The sequence below is a fragment of the Balaenoptera musculus genome, chromosome 14 (assembly GCF_009873245.2).
Source record: "Balaenoptera musculus isolate JJ_BM4_2016_0621 chromosome 14, mBalMus1.pri.v3, whole genome shotgun sequence".
Taxonomy (NCBI): Eukaryota; Metazoa; Chordata; class Mammalia; order Artiodactyla; family Balaenopteridae; genus Balaenoptera; species Balaenoptera musculus.
The window spans coordinates 28812309-28830259 of NC_045798.1; the positions used below are offsets into that span (position 1 = coordinate 28812309).

General features: G+C 42.2%; 1 protein-coding gene across 1 annotated transcript in view; it reads left to right on the forward strand.

Moving 5' to 3' along the window:
• The first annotated feature begins 472 nt into the window (after nt 1-472).
• Nucleotides 473-17951, forward strand: part of PTPN2 (protein tyrosine phosphatase non-receptor type 2) — a 76303-nt gene continuing 58824 nt past the window's right edge. Inside the window, exons 1-2 of the mRNA XM_036874644.1 lie at nt 473-761; nt 947-1153. Of these exons, the coding sequence (XP_036730539.1) occupies nt 992-1153 (162 nt within the window). The 5' untranslated portion in view covers nt 473-761; nt 947-991. The remainder of the gene's footprint in view (nt 762-946; nt 1154-17951) is intronic.

The window sequence follows — 17951 nt, forward strand, 5'->3', positions numbered from 1 at the left end:
CCCAAGCGACTTCATTTTGGGCCTGTAGTCTTGTTTTTAACAGAGGAAGCACAGGGGGGTTCTGGGTAAGCCTAACAGGATTCTAGCTGAAGGCAGGCCACGGATATCAGATGTCACCCCGGGGGACGGCAGAAGATGCGGAACCTGATTAAATATCAAGTGATCAGGGACTTCCCTGGTGGTCCAGGGGTTAAGACTCCGTGCTTCCACTGCAGGGGGTGTAACCAGATACTGAGAATGGGGGATTCTGGCTAACTGACTTACCAGGATTCTTGCTAAAATTCGACAATGCAGAGAGAAACAGGGCAGCCCAAAAGTTGAGACCTAGCTGAAAAAGAGCTCAGAGGATCCTGAGTAGAGTTTGGTCAAGGAGAGAATCTTTGTCATTTCGTTTAATTTTAATTAAAATTTAAATTTCAGTGTTGGACAGCACACTACCGTTTTTCTAACCCTTCACATTTCTTACTGAAGATGATAAGGTGTCCTAAGCACATGAGTTTCCCTGTGTGAAGAGAGATGATTTCCATAATCAGCACGTTTGTTTGGTAACAGACGATTTGCTCTTTTTACAGGTAACAGTAACTTTTAAGTTGTGTAACATTTACTTAACAAGCTGTAGTCTCCAACCTCCAGGAGAAGTTGCTTCTCCTTTTGCTGCAGCGGTCTATTTGGCACAAAACCCGCGGGCGCCCAGGAGCGGGCATCAGTCCTGGTTTACATTTTCCGAGAGGAGAAAGTGGGGCACAGGCCGCTAAACTGACCTAGAGGACGTTCAAAATAAAAATCAAACCTCAAGGAACTCAACCGGCTGCTCTCCCCGGAGCCCTGCCTCTGGCGCCGCCAAGCCCCGCCCCCTCCACCTGGGCACCGCCTGGACCACGCCTCCCCCACCGCCCCGCCCCGCGCGGCGCAGCCGGCGCGCTGACGTCATGAACCAGGTACTTTCCCTGCGGCCAGGGCGGCGTGGGGGCGTGGCGGGCGTGGAGCACGCATGCGCGGCAGCAGCTGCGCGCTGCCCGGATCGTGCGGGGCCCGAGCCTCTCCGCCGGCGCAGGCTCCCTCGCGCCAGCTCGCGGCCGCCGCCATGTCGGCCGCTATCGAGCGGGAGTTTGATGAGTTGGACGCTCAGAATCGCTGGCAGCAGCTGTACCTGGTGAGTGGCGGGCTCGCGCAGCCACCGCCGACCCCTCCGAGGACCTGGCTTGCGGACGCCGGCGCTCACCGGCACTCGCCGCCTCTGCCGCCTCCCGCTGGGGCGGAAGTGGTGGCGCGCGGGCCACCTCAGGGCGCGCGTGCGCCGCCCGGGCCTCGGCGCTCGGGCGCTCGGGGTTGGGGCGGCCGCATGCGCGCAGGCGCAGTGGGCTCCGGGGGGGGGGCGGTGCCGGGGGGCGGGCGTGGGCGTGGACGCAACGGTACAGGGGGCGGCCAGGGGGTCGGGGCGTCGGGGGGCTGGGGTGGGTCGCCGAGCCGTGGTGGTGCGGCCGGACAGCGGCGGCCCGAGCGTCCCCGGCCCGCCGTCGCCCCCTCATAACTTTCTGGAAGGAGCTCGGTGAGTCAGGGTAGGCGTCGAGGGGTCGTCCGCGCCCCGGGGCCCGGCCTGAGGGGCTCGGGTCCCCGGGCGTCGTGAGGCAGCTCCCCGAACGCGGGCGCCCGGCGTGATTTCTGGTCGCCTCGTGGAGACGCGCCCTGGGACGGTCTCCTGGGTCAACCACGGAGCCTTTCGATCGAGCAGAACTTCATTTTATCTCTTTTAAAGTGACCTAGTTGTCTGCTTCCTACTGCTAATTATTGCATGTTATTTCCAGGATTGCAGTAAGTGGTTGTGAGCTAAATGCTGCTCCCGCTGTTCAGGTCGCTCTGTGTACAGTAAAACGACAAAAAAAGGGCTTTCCTGTAAATCTAGATGTTCCCGGGCTTTTCCCCTTCCCGTTTAATTAGATGACAGTTCCTCTTGTCATTATGTTCGTAATGTAACGTTTTCTTCTTGAACACATTAGCAGGACGTGTAATAAATACCCTGATTCACGTGGGTCAGAGTGTGTTAGAATAGGGTACTAACTTCAGAGAATGCTGGTAAGGACTTAACCAATTATAGAAAGTTTTAAATGCAAATTCTCGTAGGAAGCTCTATATGAGAGCCTGCCAGCTGTGTCTTCTCCAGTTACATTTGTTTTAGGAGAGCCTGCTGTCCCCAGGTTGTGAGTGGTTTATCAAAATACAGGTTTGAGACGAGACGGTGCATGCTACAGCTTAATTCAGCTTGACATTTTGATTAAGTAGTTTGACTTCTTTTGTTATCATTAATATCCATGAATATTCAGTGAAAAGTGTAATCCATCTCACCAGAAAAATGCATTTATATCCACTGAAAATTGCATTCAGTTTCATAGAGTTCAGGAAATCCTTCCATGGGCTTCTGCCTAGGAATCCTTTAGTGGGTTGGTCAAAGCTCTTATTATTTTTCTTTTTCCTAGTGGAAGAACAAGAGCATTTGTTTGGTCAGTACAAATCATGCAATACGCACTGGTGTTTTGTTAAAGTTGGTCACAAACCAGGAAAAAATGGAAAGCAAGTCCAGAAGGAGTTTTGACTCTAAGTGTTTTCCTTTGACTCTAAACATCCACTCAGCCATTATACAGATTGTGCTGTGCACCCTGCCCTGAGCCTTGGGGATTCAGCAGAGAGCCACTGACCAGGTTCCTGCTCCTGAGGCGCTCACCTTCTGGGACTTGGTCTCTTGAAGGCCTCATCACAATTCCATATTTTCATTTACTCACTTGTAACACCTTATCATGTGCCAGTGTTAGACGGAGTCCGTGCTCTCCAGGATCCAGCCGAGTGGGGAGTGGTAACTAGGGAAGCAGATGAAAACATGAGAGTAAGAACCGCAGAAGCTCGTGTTAAGCACAGGGTGCTGTGCATCCCCCACAGGATGCATCTGGGAGTCCTGGCGCAGCTTCCTGGAGGAGGTAGGGCCTTGCCTGAGTCTTGAAGGACAAGTCGGCCAGGGGAGGAGAATGAGGAGGGAGAGAATTAGTGTTCAGAGGAGGAAGAAATGTGTGCAGAGACACAAAGCATAGAAGGCCAAGAGAACTGCCAACGGCTGAGCCTGTTGCAGAGTGCGGTGTGACGTTGAGGTGCCAGGGGGACAAGGCCAGACAGTAAGACAGAGCCCGTTGGCCCTTGTAGATCAGTCTGAGGACTGTGAGCTAGTTGATAGGACCCACTGTGGAATTTGATGCTTGGAAGTACCATAATCATATTCTCTTTACTTTTTAGCAAGACCATTCTAGCTGTGGGTTGGGTGTGGCTAACTGTGGGCAGCTGGTACAGGGAAGGGGGTCTTTGGGAGTCAACCTGAGGAGAGATGTTGAGCTCTTGAACTCAGGCAGTGGCAGGAAGAATGAAGGGGAGATGCAGACTTGAAATGCTAAGGGGATAGATTTGTTTGGTTTTGAAACTGTTCAGTTTGCTTCCTGTAAGACATCGAAATGGGAATAGTTTAATATATAAATTTGGAGTTCAGGAGAGGTCTGAGCTGTAAATGATTTTGGACATCATGAGCATGCAGATGGTATTTGAGGTCCCAGATGCAGGTGAGATCACTTAGGGAAAACAGAGAGGGTTTGGAAATGCTGAAAGCCAAGGACAGAATCTTGACAGATAACAATGTTTAAGGGCATAGGTAGAGAAAAAGGAGCTTGCAAAAAGAAAGGCTAGAGAGGAATAGCCATAGAAGTGGGGGGAAAATTGGTGGTGGGTGTGGAGGGAGCTGATGCTCAGCAGGCACGTGCTGCAGGGGCACCAACAAGGGCAAAACTGAAAGTGCCCGTTAAATTAATCGCTAGAAGATCAACAGATTCCTTGAAAAGAGCAAGTTGAGTGGAATACGGAAGTCAGATGTGGGATGGAGCGGGGAATGGTGGCTGAAATGAAGCATGAGTATGTGACTTCCCTACTTTAAACCTTCAGTGGTTTCCCACTGCTCACCATGTAGACTTCAAACTCCTGCCACGGCTCACAAGACCACAGGTCCTGCCTCCCCATATGACTTTCTTCCCTCTTTGTCATTGGGTTCTTCTGCTCCTTGAAATGTGCTGTCTGTCCTTCCCTTAAGGCCTTTGTAGATTTAGTTCTCTTTGCCTGAGCACAACTTTTCTTTCCCTTTCTCTTTCCCCCTTTGCTTAACTACCTCCTCATTCCTGGAGTCTCACTTCCTCAGGGTGAGGCGGTGGGAGGAGCTTCCCGGCCCTCCCTTGCAGGGTGGGATCCCCTGGTACGTACCCATAATGTCCCATGGCCTCCCCTTTCAAGGCAGGGCATTGGATGTGATACAGCAGCACAGGACTTTGGGACCACAGTTTCTGTTACGCAAACCACTATCGTTTGAGTAGGAAAAAGTGTTACAGTGGGCTTTCTTCTTTGTAGATCACAGCAGTGGGTATATTGATGATAACGTTTGAGAAGAGTTATGCTTTTTTTGGCGATACTAATTTGACTAGGAAAAGAAAGGATTTGCTCCTGAGCAAAAAAGCAAAATATAACTAAGAGCTAGACTTGCTTAGTGGTGTGAGGACTTTTGCTTTATACCTTATTATTCAGTCTTGTAGGAAAAGTGAATGTATTATTTTGAGACTGATACTCTGGCTCCTTACCCTTTTTAAAAAAATTTTCTTATTTATTTGTTTTTATTTTTGGCTGCATTGGGTCTTTGTTGCTGTGCGCGGGCTTTCTCTAGTTGCGGTGAGCGGGGGCTACTCTTTGTTGCGGTGTGCAGGCTTCTCATTGTCGTGGCTTCTCTTGTTGCGGAGCACGGGCTCTAGGCACGTGGGCTTCAGTAGTTGTGGCACACGGGCTCAGTAGTTGTGGCTCACGGGCTCTAGAGCTCAGGCTCAGCAGTTGTGGCACACGGGCTTAGTTGCTCCGTGGCATGTGGGATCTTCTTGGGCCAGGGCTCAAACCCCTGTCCCTTGCATCGGCAGGCAAATTTTTAACCACTGTGCCAACAGGGAAGCCCTGGCCCCTTACTCTTTTTACCCCCTTTGAACAGTTGCTTTTATAACATAACTTTTGAAATGGGAGGTTTCTGGGAATGAATGACTGGGTTGGAGCTGACTCTTAGTTTATCTTTTCTTGGCCTCATTAGCCTTCCTGCAGGCTGTGCCAATGCCTTGTGCACATTTAGGCACCTAGTGGGCACTTGATATGTGTTTGCTGAACATGACTTCCTACCACAGATGGGTGACTTGATGTGTTCACATAATTGGGGAGGGGGGAAGCCTAAAGAGATTGGAGGTTGAAGAAAGAGAAGGGAAGATTATTGGAGCCAGAAACCTCAGGAAGCAGGAGCTGACGGGATCAGGAGCACACGGCAGAAGACTTGCCTTGAACGGGCATGGTTGGCAGAAGTGAGATTGCTGGAAAAGTCTAATTTGTCTGAGCGACAGACTAATAACATTAATGTAGTCTGAGGTTAATTCTGGCTTTTTGAGAAATGTTCATGATTGCTTTTTGCTTTTCCTTTGTCACTGATGATTGCTGTCTGAATCAGGCTGGGGCATTAGAAGGGCAGAGGAAAGGAATGGAGTACTGTGAGCCTTTTGGGGAAGAGAGTAAAACTGTAGGGAAATGGCAAAAGCTAAGTCATGAAATAATGTTTCTAGTAAGTGGTAGCTCAGAAGGAATTTGGTTGATTAATCAGACTTCGTGGAACTCTTAACTGACTGGTCATTTTTCTTTATTAGAAATTCGTAGTTCAAATATTGTCAGAGTAAGAGCAGTTTTTACCATTTGTGATTCAACTAATTTTTAGAAGTTAAATATCAAATGAACTCTATTCTTCTAGTACTTACAGTGAGCAGCCAGTGTGGAGGATAAATCAAAGCTATCTTATTGTAAAACACTTCCCTTGCAGTGTCTGTTGCATGTTCTCCTTCCAGCCTTTAATTTAAGTTCTCAGTGCTTGCCATATTAAACTCCTTGAATTTCCTTGAGAATCATCTGCTTTCTCACACCTTGGAGTCTTTGCACATGTTGGACACACTCTGTGCCTACCTTATTTTCTGGGAAGTGTCTCCAAGACTAGACTTTAGTTATATGCTCCTTCTCTGATTCCTGAATCCTCAATATTCTTTTATTAGAGTATGAGTCACATTGTTTTATTTTTATTTTTTTAATAAATTTATTTATTTGTTTATTTTTGACTACGTTGGGTCTTCGTTGCTGCGTGTGGGCTTTCTCTAGTTGTGGCGAGCGGGGGCTACTCTTTGTTGAGGTGCGTGGGCTTCTCATTGTGGTGGCTTCTCTTGTTGCGGAGCACAGTCTTTAGGCACGGGCTTCAGTAGCTGTGGCGGGTGGGCTTAGTTGCTCCGCGGCATGTGGGATCTTCCCGGACCAGGGCTCAAACCATGTTCCTTGCATTGGCAGGCAGATTCTTAACCACTGCACCATCAGGGAAGTCCAGTCACATTGCTTTATAACTGTCTACTTGTCTGTCTGGCTCCTTGAGGGCTGCCTCATTTTCCTTTGTTTCCCCACCATCTGCCTGTAGGCCTGCAGTGTGTTAGATGCTCAGTTAGTATTCTCTAAACAAGAGTACTGCTCCCTCTGTAAGATGTCAGCACCTTGGTTTATTCCAACCCCTCACTCACAGCTGAGGAGACACCGTCCAGCACGAGGTTGTGACTTCTGTAAGGTTACCATATCCATTAGTGATACAGCGGGGGCCTAAATCCCGTCCTTGTGATTCTCACTGCAGCACTGTCCTGCTTGACCAGCATGACAGCCTATGTTGCTTTCTTCTTATGATCTACTTGAGATTAATGGTACTGAGAGAATCATTTACATTTTTGATGGTAAGGAGAGAGTAGAATGTGTTATAATAGGTCGGGTCATTTTGGGACTGGAGGCCTTTGAAACAGCGTCTGGGATCCATGGATCAGACTGGAAAGGGATTTTCAAGTCCCCTGAAACTGTGCTAACTTGTGTGAATGCCCTGCGGGATGTAGTTTCTGGGGGATTCCATAGCTTTGGTCAGATTCTTTTTTTAAAAATTTATTTTATTTATTTATTTTTGGCTGCATTGGGTCTTCATTGCTGCACACGGGCTTTCTCTAGTTGTGGCGAATGGGGGCTACTCTTCATTGCGGTGCGTGGGCTTCTCATTGCAGTGGCTTCTCTTGATGCAGAGCACGGGCTCTAGGTACGTGGGCTTCAGTAGTTGTGGCATGCTGTCTTAGTAGTTGTGGCTCGCAGGCTCTAGAGTGCAGGTTCAGTAGTTGGGGCGCACAGGCTTAAGTTGCTCCACAGCATGTGGGATCTTCCTGGACCAGGGCTCGAACCCCTGTCCCCTGCATTGGCAGGCGGATTCTTAACCACTGCACCACCAGGGAAGTCCAACTTTGGTCAGATTCTTAAGTGGAGCTCTGTGATTCCTCAGAAGGTAAGAACCACTGCTTTAAGGAAAAGCAGCTGGGGGGAATGATTCTCCAGTGAAGAATATAGAACTAGAAATAATACTGTTTTGCCTTTGACGGGTTCTGTAGGTTACTGATACCTATAATCATGGAAATCCAGATAGCTACGTTGTCCCCTACTCTTTCTAGCTTGCCTCTTGTTCAGTTTTTTGATTTTAACCAGAATCTCCAATAGCCCTTTTTGGCTTCTCCCAGATGATTCGTATCCACAAGAATTCCGTGTTCCCAGTTGGAGAATTATCACAGCTCTTGCAGGCTCCTGCGGTTCGGACACCCTGTCTGATTGTTTTGTTTTCTTACTCTGTTCACTCTTCCAAAGAGTAAACCAGAGATATGGACAGATAAGATCTAGGAGAGCAGAATTAAAATTAACAGAAGTGTGCTCTTCACTTTCTCAGATAAGCATTCATATGATTTTTTTCCCCTGGAAATTCTTATCTAGATTCTCCATGCTCTGTTCCCTGTCGGTGGTGCCATTAAAATGATTTCTTATTGGTAAACTGTTCAGGGCAGAGAATATTTAAACCAACTAGTAATTTAGAACTTTGGATAATACCCTTCGTTACTTTGGATAATAGTGACTAACCGTATACTAAGTCAATTTAGCATATAAACTTAAAACATAGCAGCTGATAACTAAGGAACAGATACGGTTCAGCAGGCTAAGTGTTAAAGCATGTAAGTTCTGACTCTGCTGTTCTGAGCAGAATAGTAAACTTTTCTGTTACATTCTTAGTTGGAATGCTGTTGTACCTTGCTGGGCTGTTGTCTGAAGTGAGTGTAGTGCTATTTTAAATGTATTTAATGTAGTGCTAATTTAATGTTCTATTTATGGTACAGTAGTAATGTTTCAGGAAGCTGTTTTGACTTAACAGTGAAATCCTTGCTTTTAAAGATCGTGGACACCTTTAGACACCTTTAAGATGAAACCTGTGAACAAGAGACATGACCACATACATACAATTCCCGTACATTTGGCATGTGATTTCAAGGGTATCATAGACCCCTAAGGACTGTTGAGGTTGATGACCTCCAGGAAACTTGTATCTGTGGATTTCTGGTATGTTTTTCAGTTTGGGAGGTTTGTTTGTTTTTATGTGCTCCTATTCCTTTCGCAACCCAGGACTCTGATTTAATATGTTCTTTGTTCTGTCACCTAGTTCATTTGGATCATGTCATTGATCATTGATAGCTTTGTGTTAAACTGCCTTCATTCCTCTAAAGAAAATCTCATACTGAATTATTTTGTTTCTTCTTTCACTGTATTCAAACAACCTTATAGTCTGAAAGCTATCATTTCCTCTGACAGGTTACTTAGTAGTGCTTCCAGGAATTCTTGAGGCGGCCTCGGGTAAGGTTCCCAGGGGTGGCCCACTCCTCCTAGTCAAGGCTGGGACCTTAGACCATCCAGGTGGTCCTCCACGACAGTGGGAACTGATTTTTGCCTCAACCAGTGAAAACATAGGTTCACATTTCAAATCTTAAGTTTTTATTTTTTAAAATCTCTATTACTGTAACATTGTCAGGGTGAGATAGTTATAACACTTTATTATGATATAATATTAAGTAATACTTTAGTGATTGGTACATAGCTTTGTTCTATATAGTACACAGAAAACGTTATATCCTTGTTGTACTTTAGAATATTCTACCTTGAGCTGTTGTGATGGAACAGCAAATAAGAATTTAGGAAATTGGAAAAGATATTTTTATAAGAAAAAAGTAGGACTTTAAGGTAATCCCAAGTTGATAGTTTCTACTTATGGGAGAAATACTGAAATTTCTTTCTTTATACTTAAGGTCCCTAAGTGAATCCTGAATTATATGATGGTTAAGTGTTTACTTTGTTTTATTAGTCAAATCTTTGTGCTTATACTCTGTATAAAGATCCTGTGGATGGACACAGTGAAGTGGGAAGCTAAATATGTTGCATGTGTCAGGGTGTTCAGTTGGTTATGGTTCTTTGTATTATGCCCGTCGCTGGTTGGGGAGATAAGAGTCCTGGTGGAGTAAGTTCTGCTATGTATCACACTTCTTTTTGAGAGGTCTTCCTCTTTGAGGAAAAGACTTTAATAAGAATAAAATAGCTTATCTTGACTGAACTCCTACTTTGTATCAGGCAAATGCTATGTAACTCATTTGTAGGTGGCTACAAATGAGAAAACAGAGATTCAACTTTTCCAAATTTATAGTGCAGTTAAGTAGTAGATCCAGATAGGAATCCAGGACTGAATTTTAGAGCTTGTGGTTTTTTTTTTTTTTTTTTTTTTTTTTAATTAATTAATTAATTAATTTAGTTTTGGCTGCATTGGGTCTTCCTTGCTGTGCGCAGGCTTTTTCTAGTTGCAGCAAGCGGGGGCTACTCTTCGTTGCAGTGCGTGGGCTTCTCATTGTGGTGGCTTCTCTTGTTGCAGAGCACAGGCTCTAGGTGTGTGGGCTTCAGTAGTTGTGGCACGTGGGCTCAGTAGTTGTGGCTCACGGGCTCTAGAGCACAGGCTCAATAGTTGTGGTGCACGGGCTTAGTTGCTCCACAGCATGTAGGATCTTCCCGGACCAGGTCTCGAACCCGTGTCCCCAGCATTGGCAGGTGGATTCTTAACCACTGCGCCACCAGGGAAGTCCCAGAGCTTGTGGTTTAATACATAAATAAGTAAATAATTTGGTTAGGATTACATGAACATGGCAAAAATGAGAACAGTACAGAAGGGTGTGTAGTGGAAAAGTAAGTCACTGCCCCCATGCTCCCTCATTCCTTCCCTGTAGGTGATCACTCTCCTCTCTCCCTTCTCACTCCCTCTCTTTCTATCCAACCCCTGTGAAACAAGCAGCATACTGTTTTGCACCTTGCTTTTTTCACTTATATTTTGAAAATCCTTCCTTTTAGATCTCTTGAGTTCATTTTAACAGTTGAACGGTATTCATTATTTAAGCACTCATCTATAATGGACATGTGGGTTATTTCTAGTCTTTAGCTATGATAAGCAGTGCTGCAGTGAATAACCTTCCAAAGAAGTTGTACATGTCCATCAATAAATAGTATAAGAAAGTGCCTGTTTCCCTACACCTTTACCTACCTAGTTTTTTAATCTTTGTCTGATAGGTGGAAAATGGTCTTACTGTTGTTATATTTTACAATTCTCTTATTGTGAATGAAGTTTAACAGTTTTTATTTTTAAAAGTCATTTGTATTTCCTTTCTCTTTCTGATATGTAAGAGCTCTTTACATGTTAAGGAAGTTAAGCCTTCGTCATATATTATAAATATTTTTTCAATTTATGGATTATCTTTTGACCTCGTTTATGATAGTTTTTCATGTAGAAATTTTAAATATTTATGAAATCAGATTTATCAGCCTTTTCTAAGTTTTTGTGCCATGGCTCAGAGAGAGCTTCTCTATGATTACAAAAAATTTTCTCCAATGTTTTTCAACAGTTTTATGGTTTTATTTCTGTTTAAATCGTTGCTCAACCAGGGCTTGATTTTGGTATAAGGAATGAGGTAGACATCCAATTAAATTGTTTTTGTGGTAAAATATGAGTAACAATTTGCCATTTCAACTATTTTAAAGTATACAATGTAATGACTTTTTTTAAAATTTAATTTTATTTATTTTATACAGCAGGTTATTAGTTATTTATTACATACATATTAGTGTATATGTGTCAATCCCAATCTCCCAGTTCATCCCACAGCCACCACCACCACCACCACCATCCCTACCCCGCTTTCCCCCCATGGTGTCCATAGGTTTGTTCTCTACATCTGTGTCTCTGTTTCTCCCTTTCAAACCGGTTCATCTGTACCATTTTTCTAGATTCCACATATTTGCGTTAATATACGATATTTGTTTTTCTCTTTCTGACCTACTTCACTCTATATGACAGTCTCTGGGTCCATCCACGTCTCTACAAATGACCCAATTTCGTTCCTTTTTATGGCTAATATTCCACTGTATATATGTACCACATCTTCTTTATCCATTCATCTGTTGATGGGCATTTAGGTTGCTTCCATGACCTGGCTATTGTAAATAGTACTGCAGTGAACACTGGGGTGCATGTGTCTTTTTGAATTATGGTTTTCTCTGGGTATATGCCCAGTAGTGGGATTGCTGGGTCATATGGTAATTCTGTTTTTAGTTTTTTAAGGAACTTCCATACTGTTTTCCACAGTAGCTGTATCAATTTACATTCCCACCAACAGTGCAAGAGGATTCCCTTTTCTCCACACCCTCTCCAGCATTTGTTGTTTGTAGATTTTCTGATGATGCCCATTCTAACTGGTGTGAGGTGATACCTCATTGTAGTTTTGATTTGCATTTCTCTAATAATTAGAGATATTGAGCAGCTTTTCATATGCCTCTTGGCCATCTATATGTCTTCTTTGGAGAGATGTCTGTTTAGGTCTTCTGTCCATTTTTTGATTGGATTGTCTGTTTTTTTCATATTGAGCTGCATGAGCTGTTTATATATTTTGGAGATTAATCCTTTGTCCATAGATTCGTTTGCAAATATTTTCTCCCATTCTGAGGGTTGTCTTTTTGTCTTGTTGATAGTTTCCTTTGCTGTGCAAAAGCTTTTAAATTTCTTTAGGTTTCATTTGTTTATTTTTGTTTTTATTTTCATTACTCTAGGAGGTGGGTCAAAAAAGATCTTGCTGTGATTTATGTCAAAGAGTGTTCTTCCTGTGTTTTTCTCTAAGAGTTTTATAGTGTCCAGTCTTACATTTAGGTCTTTAATCTATTTTGCGTTTGTTTTTCTGTATAGAGTTAGGTAGTGTTCTAATTTCGTTCTTTTACATGTAGCTGTCCAGTTTTCCCAGCACCACTTTTTGAAGAGGCTGTCTTTTCTCCATTGTATATTCTTGCCTCCTTTATCAAAAATAAGGTGACCATATGTGCATGGGTTTATCTCTGGGCTTTCTATCCTGTTGCATTGTTCTGTGTTTCTGTTTTTGTCCCAGTACCATATTGTCTTGATTACTGTAGCTTTGTAGTATTGTCTGATGTCAGGGAGTCTGATTCCTCCAGCTCCTTTTTTTCCCCTGAAGACTGCTTTGGCTATTCGGGGTCTTTTGTGTCCCCATACAAATTTTAAGACTTTTTGTTCTCATTTTGTAGAAAATGCCATTGGTAATTTGATAAGGATTGTGATGAATCTGTAGACTGCTCTGGATAGTATAGTAATTTTCACAATATTGATTCTTCCAATCCAAGAACATGGTATATCTCTCCATCTGTTTTTGTCACCTTTGATTTCTTTCATAAGTGTCTTATAGCTTTCTGAGTACAGGTCTTTTACCTCCTTAGGTAGGTTTATTCCTAGACATTTTATTCTTTTTGTTGCAATGGTGAATGGGATTGTTTCCTTAATTTCTCTTTCTGGTCTTTCGTTTTTAGTGTATAGGAATGCAAGAGATTTCTGTGCATTAATTTTGTATCTTGCAACTTTACCAAATTCATTGATTAGCTCTGGTAGTTTTCTGGTGGCATCTTTAGGGTTATCTGTGTATAGTATGTCATCTGCAGTGACTGTTTTACTTTTTTTTTCCAATTTGTATCCCTTTTATTTCTTTTTCTTCTCTGATTGCAGTGGCTAGGACTTCCAAAACTATGTTGAATAATAGTGGCGAGAGTGGACATCCTTGTCTTGTTCCTGATCTTAGAGGAAATGCTTTCAGTTTTTCACCATTGAGAATGATGTTTGCTGTGGGTTTGTTGTATATGGCCTTTATTATGTTGAGGTAGGTTCCCTCTATGCCCATTTTCTGGAGAGTTTTTTATCACAAATGGGTGTTGAATTTTGTCAAAAGCTTTTTCTGCATCTATTGAGATGATCATACGGTTTTTCTTCACTTTGTTAATATGGTGTATCACATTGATTGATTTGCATATTGAAGAATCCTTGCATCCCTGGGATGAATCCCACTTGATCATGGTGTATGATCCTTTTAATGTGTTGTTGGATTCTGATGGCTAGTATTTTGTTGAGGATTTTTGCATATATGTTCATCAGTGATATTGGTCTGTAATTTTCTTTTTTTGTTAGTATCTTTGTCTGGTTTTGGTATCAGGGTAATGGTGGCCTCATAGAATGAGTTTGGGAGTGTTCCTTCCTCTGCAATTTTTTGGAAGAGCTTGAGAAGAACGGGTGTTAGCTCTACTCTAAATGCTTGATAGAATTCACCTGTGAAGCCATCTGGTCCTGGACTTTTGTTTGTTGGAAGATTTTTAATTGCAGTTTCAATTTCATTATTTGTGATTGGTCAGTTCATATTTTCTATTTCTTCCTGGTTCAGTCTTGGAAGGTTATACCTTTCTAAGAATTTGTCCATTTCTTCCAGGTTGTCCATTTTATTGGCATAGAGTTGCTTGTAGCAGTCTCTTATGCTTTGTATTTCTGCGGTGTCCGTTGTAACGTCTCCTTTTTCATTTCTAATTTTATTGATTTGAGTCTTCTCCCTCTTTTTCTTGATGAATCTGGCTAAAGGTTTATCAATTTTGTTTATCTTCTCAAAGACCCAGCTTTTAGTTTTATTGATCTTTGCTATTGTTTTCTTTGTTTCTATTTCATTTATTTCTGCTCTGAACTTTATGATTTCTTTCCTTCTACTAACTTTGGGTTTTGTTTGTTCTTCTTTCTCTAGTTTCTTTAGATGTAAGTTTATATTGTTTATTTGAGATTTTTTTTGTTTCTTGAGGTAGGCTTGTATTGCTGTAAACTTCCCTCTTAGAACTGCTTTTGCTGAATCCCATAGGTTTTGGATCGTCGTGTTTTCGTTGTCATTTGTCTCTAGGTATTCTTTGGTTTTTTCTTTGACTTCTTCAGTGATCTCTTGGTTACTAGTAATGTATTGTTTAGCTTCCATGTGTTTGTGTTTTTTATGATTTTTTCCCCTGTAATTCATTTCTAATCTCATAGCGTTGTGGTTGGAAAAGATGCTCGATATGATTTCAATTTTCTTAAATTTACCGAGGCTTGATTTGTGACCCAAGTTGTGATCTATCCTGGAGAATAGATCCAGGAGAATGGATTCTGTGTGCACTTGAGAAGAAAGTGTAATCTGCTGTTTTTGGATGGAACGTCCTATAAATATCAATTAAATCTATTTGGTCTATGGTGTCATTTAAAGCTTCTCTTTCCTTATTAATTTTCTGTCTCAATGATCTGTCTATTGATGTAAGTGAGGTGTTAAAGTCCCCCTCTATTATTATGTTACTGTCAATTTCTTCTTTTATAGCTGTTAGCATTTGCTTTATGTATTGAGGTGCTTCTGTGTTGGGTGCATATATATTTATAATTGTTATGTCTTCTTCTTGGATTGATCCCTTGATAATTATGTAGTGTCCTTTCTTGTCTCTTGTAACATTCTTTAAAGTCTGTTTTATCTGATGTGAGTATTGGTACTCCAGCTTTCTTTTGATTTTCATTTGCATGGAATATCTTTTTCCATCCCCTCACTTTCAATCTGTATGTGTCCCTAGGTCTGAAGTGGGTCTCTTGTAGACAGCATATATATGGGTCTTGTTTTTGTTTCCATTCAGCGAGCCTGTGTCTTTTGGTTGGAGCATTTAATCCATTCACATTCAAGGTTATTATCGATATGTATGTTTCTATTACCATTTTCTTAATTGTTTTGGGTTTGTTTTTGTAGGTCTTTTTCTTGTTTTGTGTCTCCCACTTAGAGAAGTTCCTTTAGCATTTGTTGTAGAGCTGGTTTGGTGGTGCTGAATTCTCTTAGCTTTTGCTTGTCTGCAAAGCTTTTGATTTCTCAATCGAATCTGAATGAGGTCCTTGCCAGGTAGAGTAATCTTGGTTGTAGGTTCTTCCCTTTCATCACTTTCAGTATATCATGCCACTCCCTTCTGGCATGTAGAGTTTCTGCTGAGAAATCAGCTGTTAACCTTATGGGAGTTCCCTTGTATGTTATTTGTCATTTTTCCCTTGTTGCTTTTAAAAGTTTTTCTTTGTCTTTAATTTTTGTCAATTTGATTACTGTGTGTCTCGGTGTGTTTCTCACTGGGTTTATCCTGCCTGGGACTCTCTGCACTTCCTGGACTTGGGTGGCTATTTCCTTTCCCATGTTAGGGAAGTTTTTAACTATAATCTCTTCAAATATTTCCTTGGGTTCTTTCTGTCTCTCTTCTCCTTCTGGGACCCCCTATAATGCAAGTGTTGGTGTGTTTAATGTTGTCCCAGGCTGTCTTCATTTCTTTTCATTCTTTTTTCTTTATTCTGTTCCATGGCAGTGAATTCCACCATTCTGTCTTCCAGGTCACTTATCTGTTCTTCTGCCTCAATTATTCTGCTATTGATTCCTTTTAGTGTATCTTTCATTTCAGTTATTGTATTGTTCATCTCTGTTTGTTTGTTATTTAAGTTTTCTAGGTGTTTGTTCTTTAATTCTTCTAGGTCTTTGTTAAACATTTCTTGCGTTTTCTTGATCTTTGCCTGTATTGTTTTTCTGAGGTCCTGTATTATCTTCACTATCATTATTCTGAATTCTTTTTTGGAAGGTTGCCCATCTCCACTTCATTTAGTTGTTTTTCTTGGGTTTTATCTTGTTTCTTCATCTGGTACATAGTTTTCTGCGTTTTCATTTTGTCTTTCTTTCTGTGAATGTGGTTTTCATTCCACAGGCTGCAGAATTGTAGTTTTTCCTGCTTCTGCTGTCTGCCCTCTCTGCAATGTCATTTATTCCATTTACAGTGTTGTGCAACCATCACCACCATTTCCCAAACCCCTTCAGCACCCCAAACAGAAACTCTGTACCCATTAAGCAATAACTCCCTATTCCCTCCTCCCCCAGCCCCTGGTAACCTCTGCTTTACTTTCTAGCTCTATGAATTTGCCTCTTCTAGGTACCTCATACAAGTGGAATCCTACAATATTTGTTCCTTTGTGTCTGGATAATTTCACCTAACATAATTTTTTTTTTTTTTAAGTTTTTAAATTTTTATTTATTTATTTATTTATTTATGGCTGTGTTGGATCTTTGTTTCTGTGCGAGGGCTTTCTCTAGTTGTGGCAAGTGGGGGCCGCTCTTCATCGCGGTGCGCGGGCCTCTCATTATCGCGGCCTCTCTTGTTGCAGGGCACAGGCTCCAGACGCACAGGCTCAGTGATTGTGGCTCACAGGCCTAGTTGCTCCGCGGCATGTGGGATCTTCCCAGACCAGGGCTCGAACCCGTGTCCCCTGCATTGGCAGGCAGATTCTCAACCACTGTGCCACCAGGGAAGCCCTAACATAATGTTTTTAACGTTGAGCCATGTTGTCGTCTGTAACAACCTTATTCCTTTTTTATGGCTGACTAATATTTTTTTTGTATGGGTATACCACGTTTTGTTTCTCTGTCTGGTAATGAACATTTGGATTGTTTCCACCTTTTGGCTATTGTGAAAAATGCTGCTGTGAATATTGCTGTGCAAGTGTTCATTGGAGTCCCTGGTTTTAATTCTTTTGGTTTGGACCTAGAAGTGGAATTGCTGGATAATATGGTAGTTCTTTGTTTAGCATTGGAGGAACTGCTAAACTGTTTTCCACAGTGGCTGCAACATTTTACATTACCACCAGCAATGTTTGAGGTTTCTGCTTTCCTCACATCCTAACACTTGTTATTTACCATTTAAAAAATTATGGTCATGCCTAGTAGGTATGTCACTGTGGTTTAGATTTGCATTTCCCTAATGACTAAGAATGTTGAGCATCTTTTTCATGTGCTATTGACCATTTTTGAATCTTTGGAGAAATGACTCTTCAAGTCTTTTGCCTTTTTTTGTTTTGCGTTTAAGACTTTACTTTTCTAGAGTGGTTTCAGGTTCACAGCAGAATTGAGAGGCGGATTTCTTATATATCCCCTGACCCCACATCATTATCAACATTTCCCCCTCCCCCGCACCCAGAGACACATTTGTTTCAACCCATGAACCTACACTGACAGATAATAATCACCAAAATCCATAGTTTACATTAAGGTTCACTCTTGGTGTTGTATATTCAGTGGGTTTGGACTGATGTATTATATGACATGTATCCATCACTGTGGCATCATACAGAGTATTTTTACAAATCCTCTGTGCTCCACCTTGTCATCCCTCCAATCCTTGACAACCACTGATCTTTTACTGTCTCCATAGTTTTGTCTTTTCCAGAATGTTATATAGTTGGAGTCATACAGTATGTAGCCTTTTCAGATTGGCTTCTTTTACTTAGTAATATGCATTTAAAGTTCTTCCATGTCTTTTCATGGCTTGATAGCTCATTTTTTTTTCACACTGATTAATATTCCATTGTCTGGATGTGTCACAATTTATTTATCCATTCAACCCTTGAAGGACACATTTGTTGCTTCCAAGTTTTGGCAATTATGAATAAAGCTGATATAAACATCCATGTGCAGGTTTTTATGTGGACATAAGTTTTCAGCTCCTTTGGGTAAACACCAAGGAGCATGATTGCTGGATTGTATGTGCAGTTT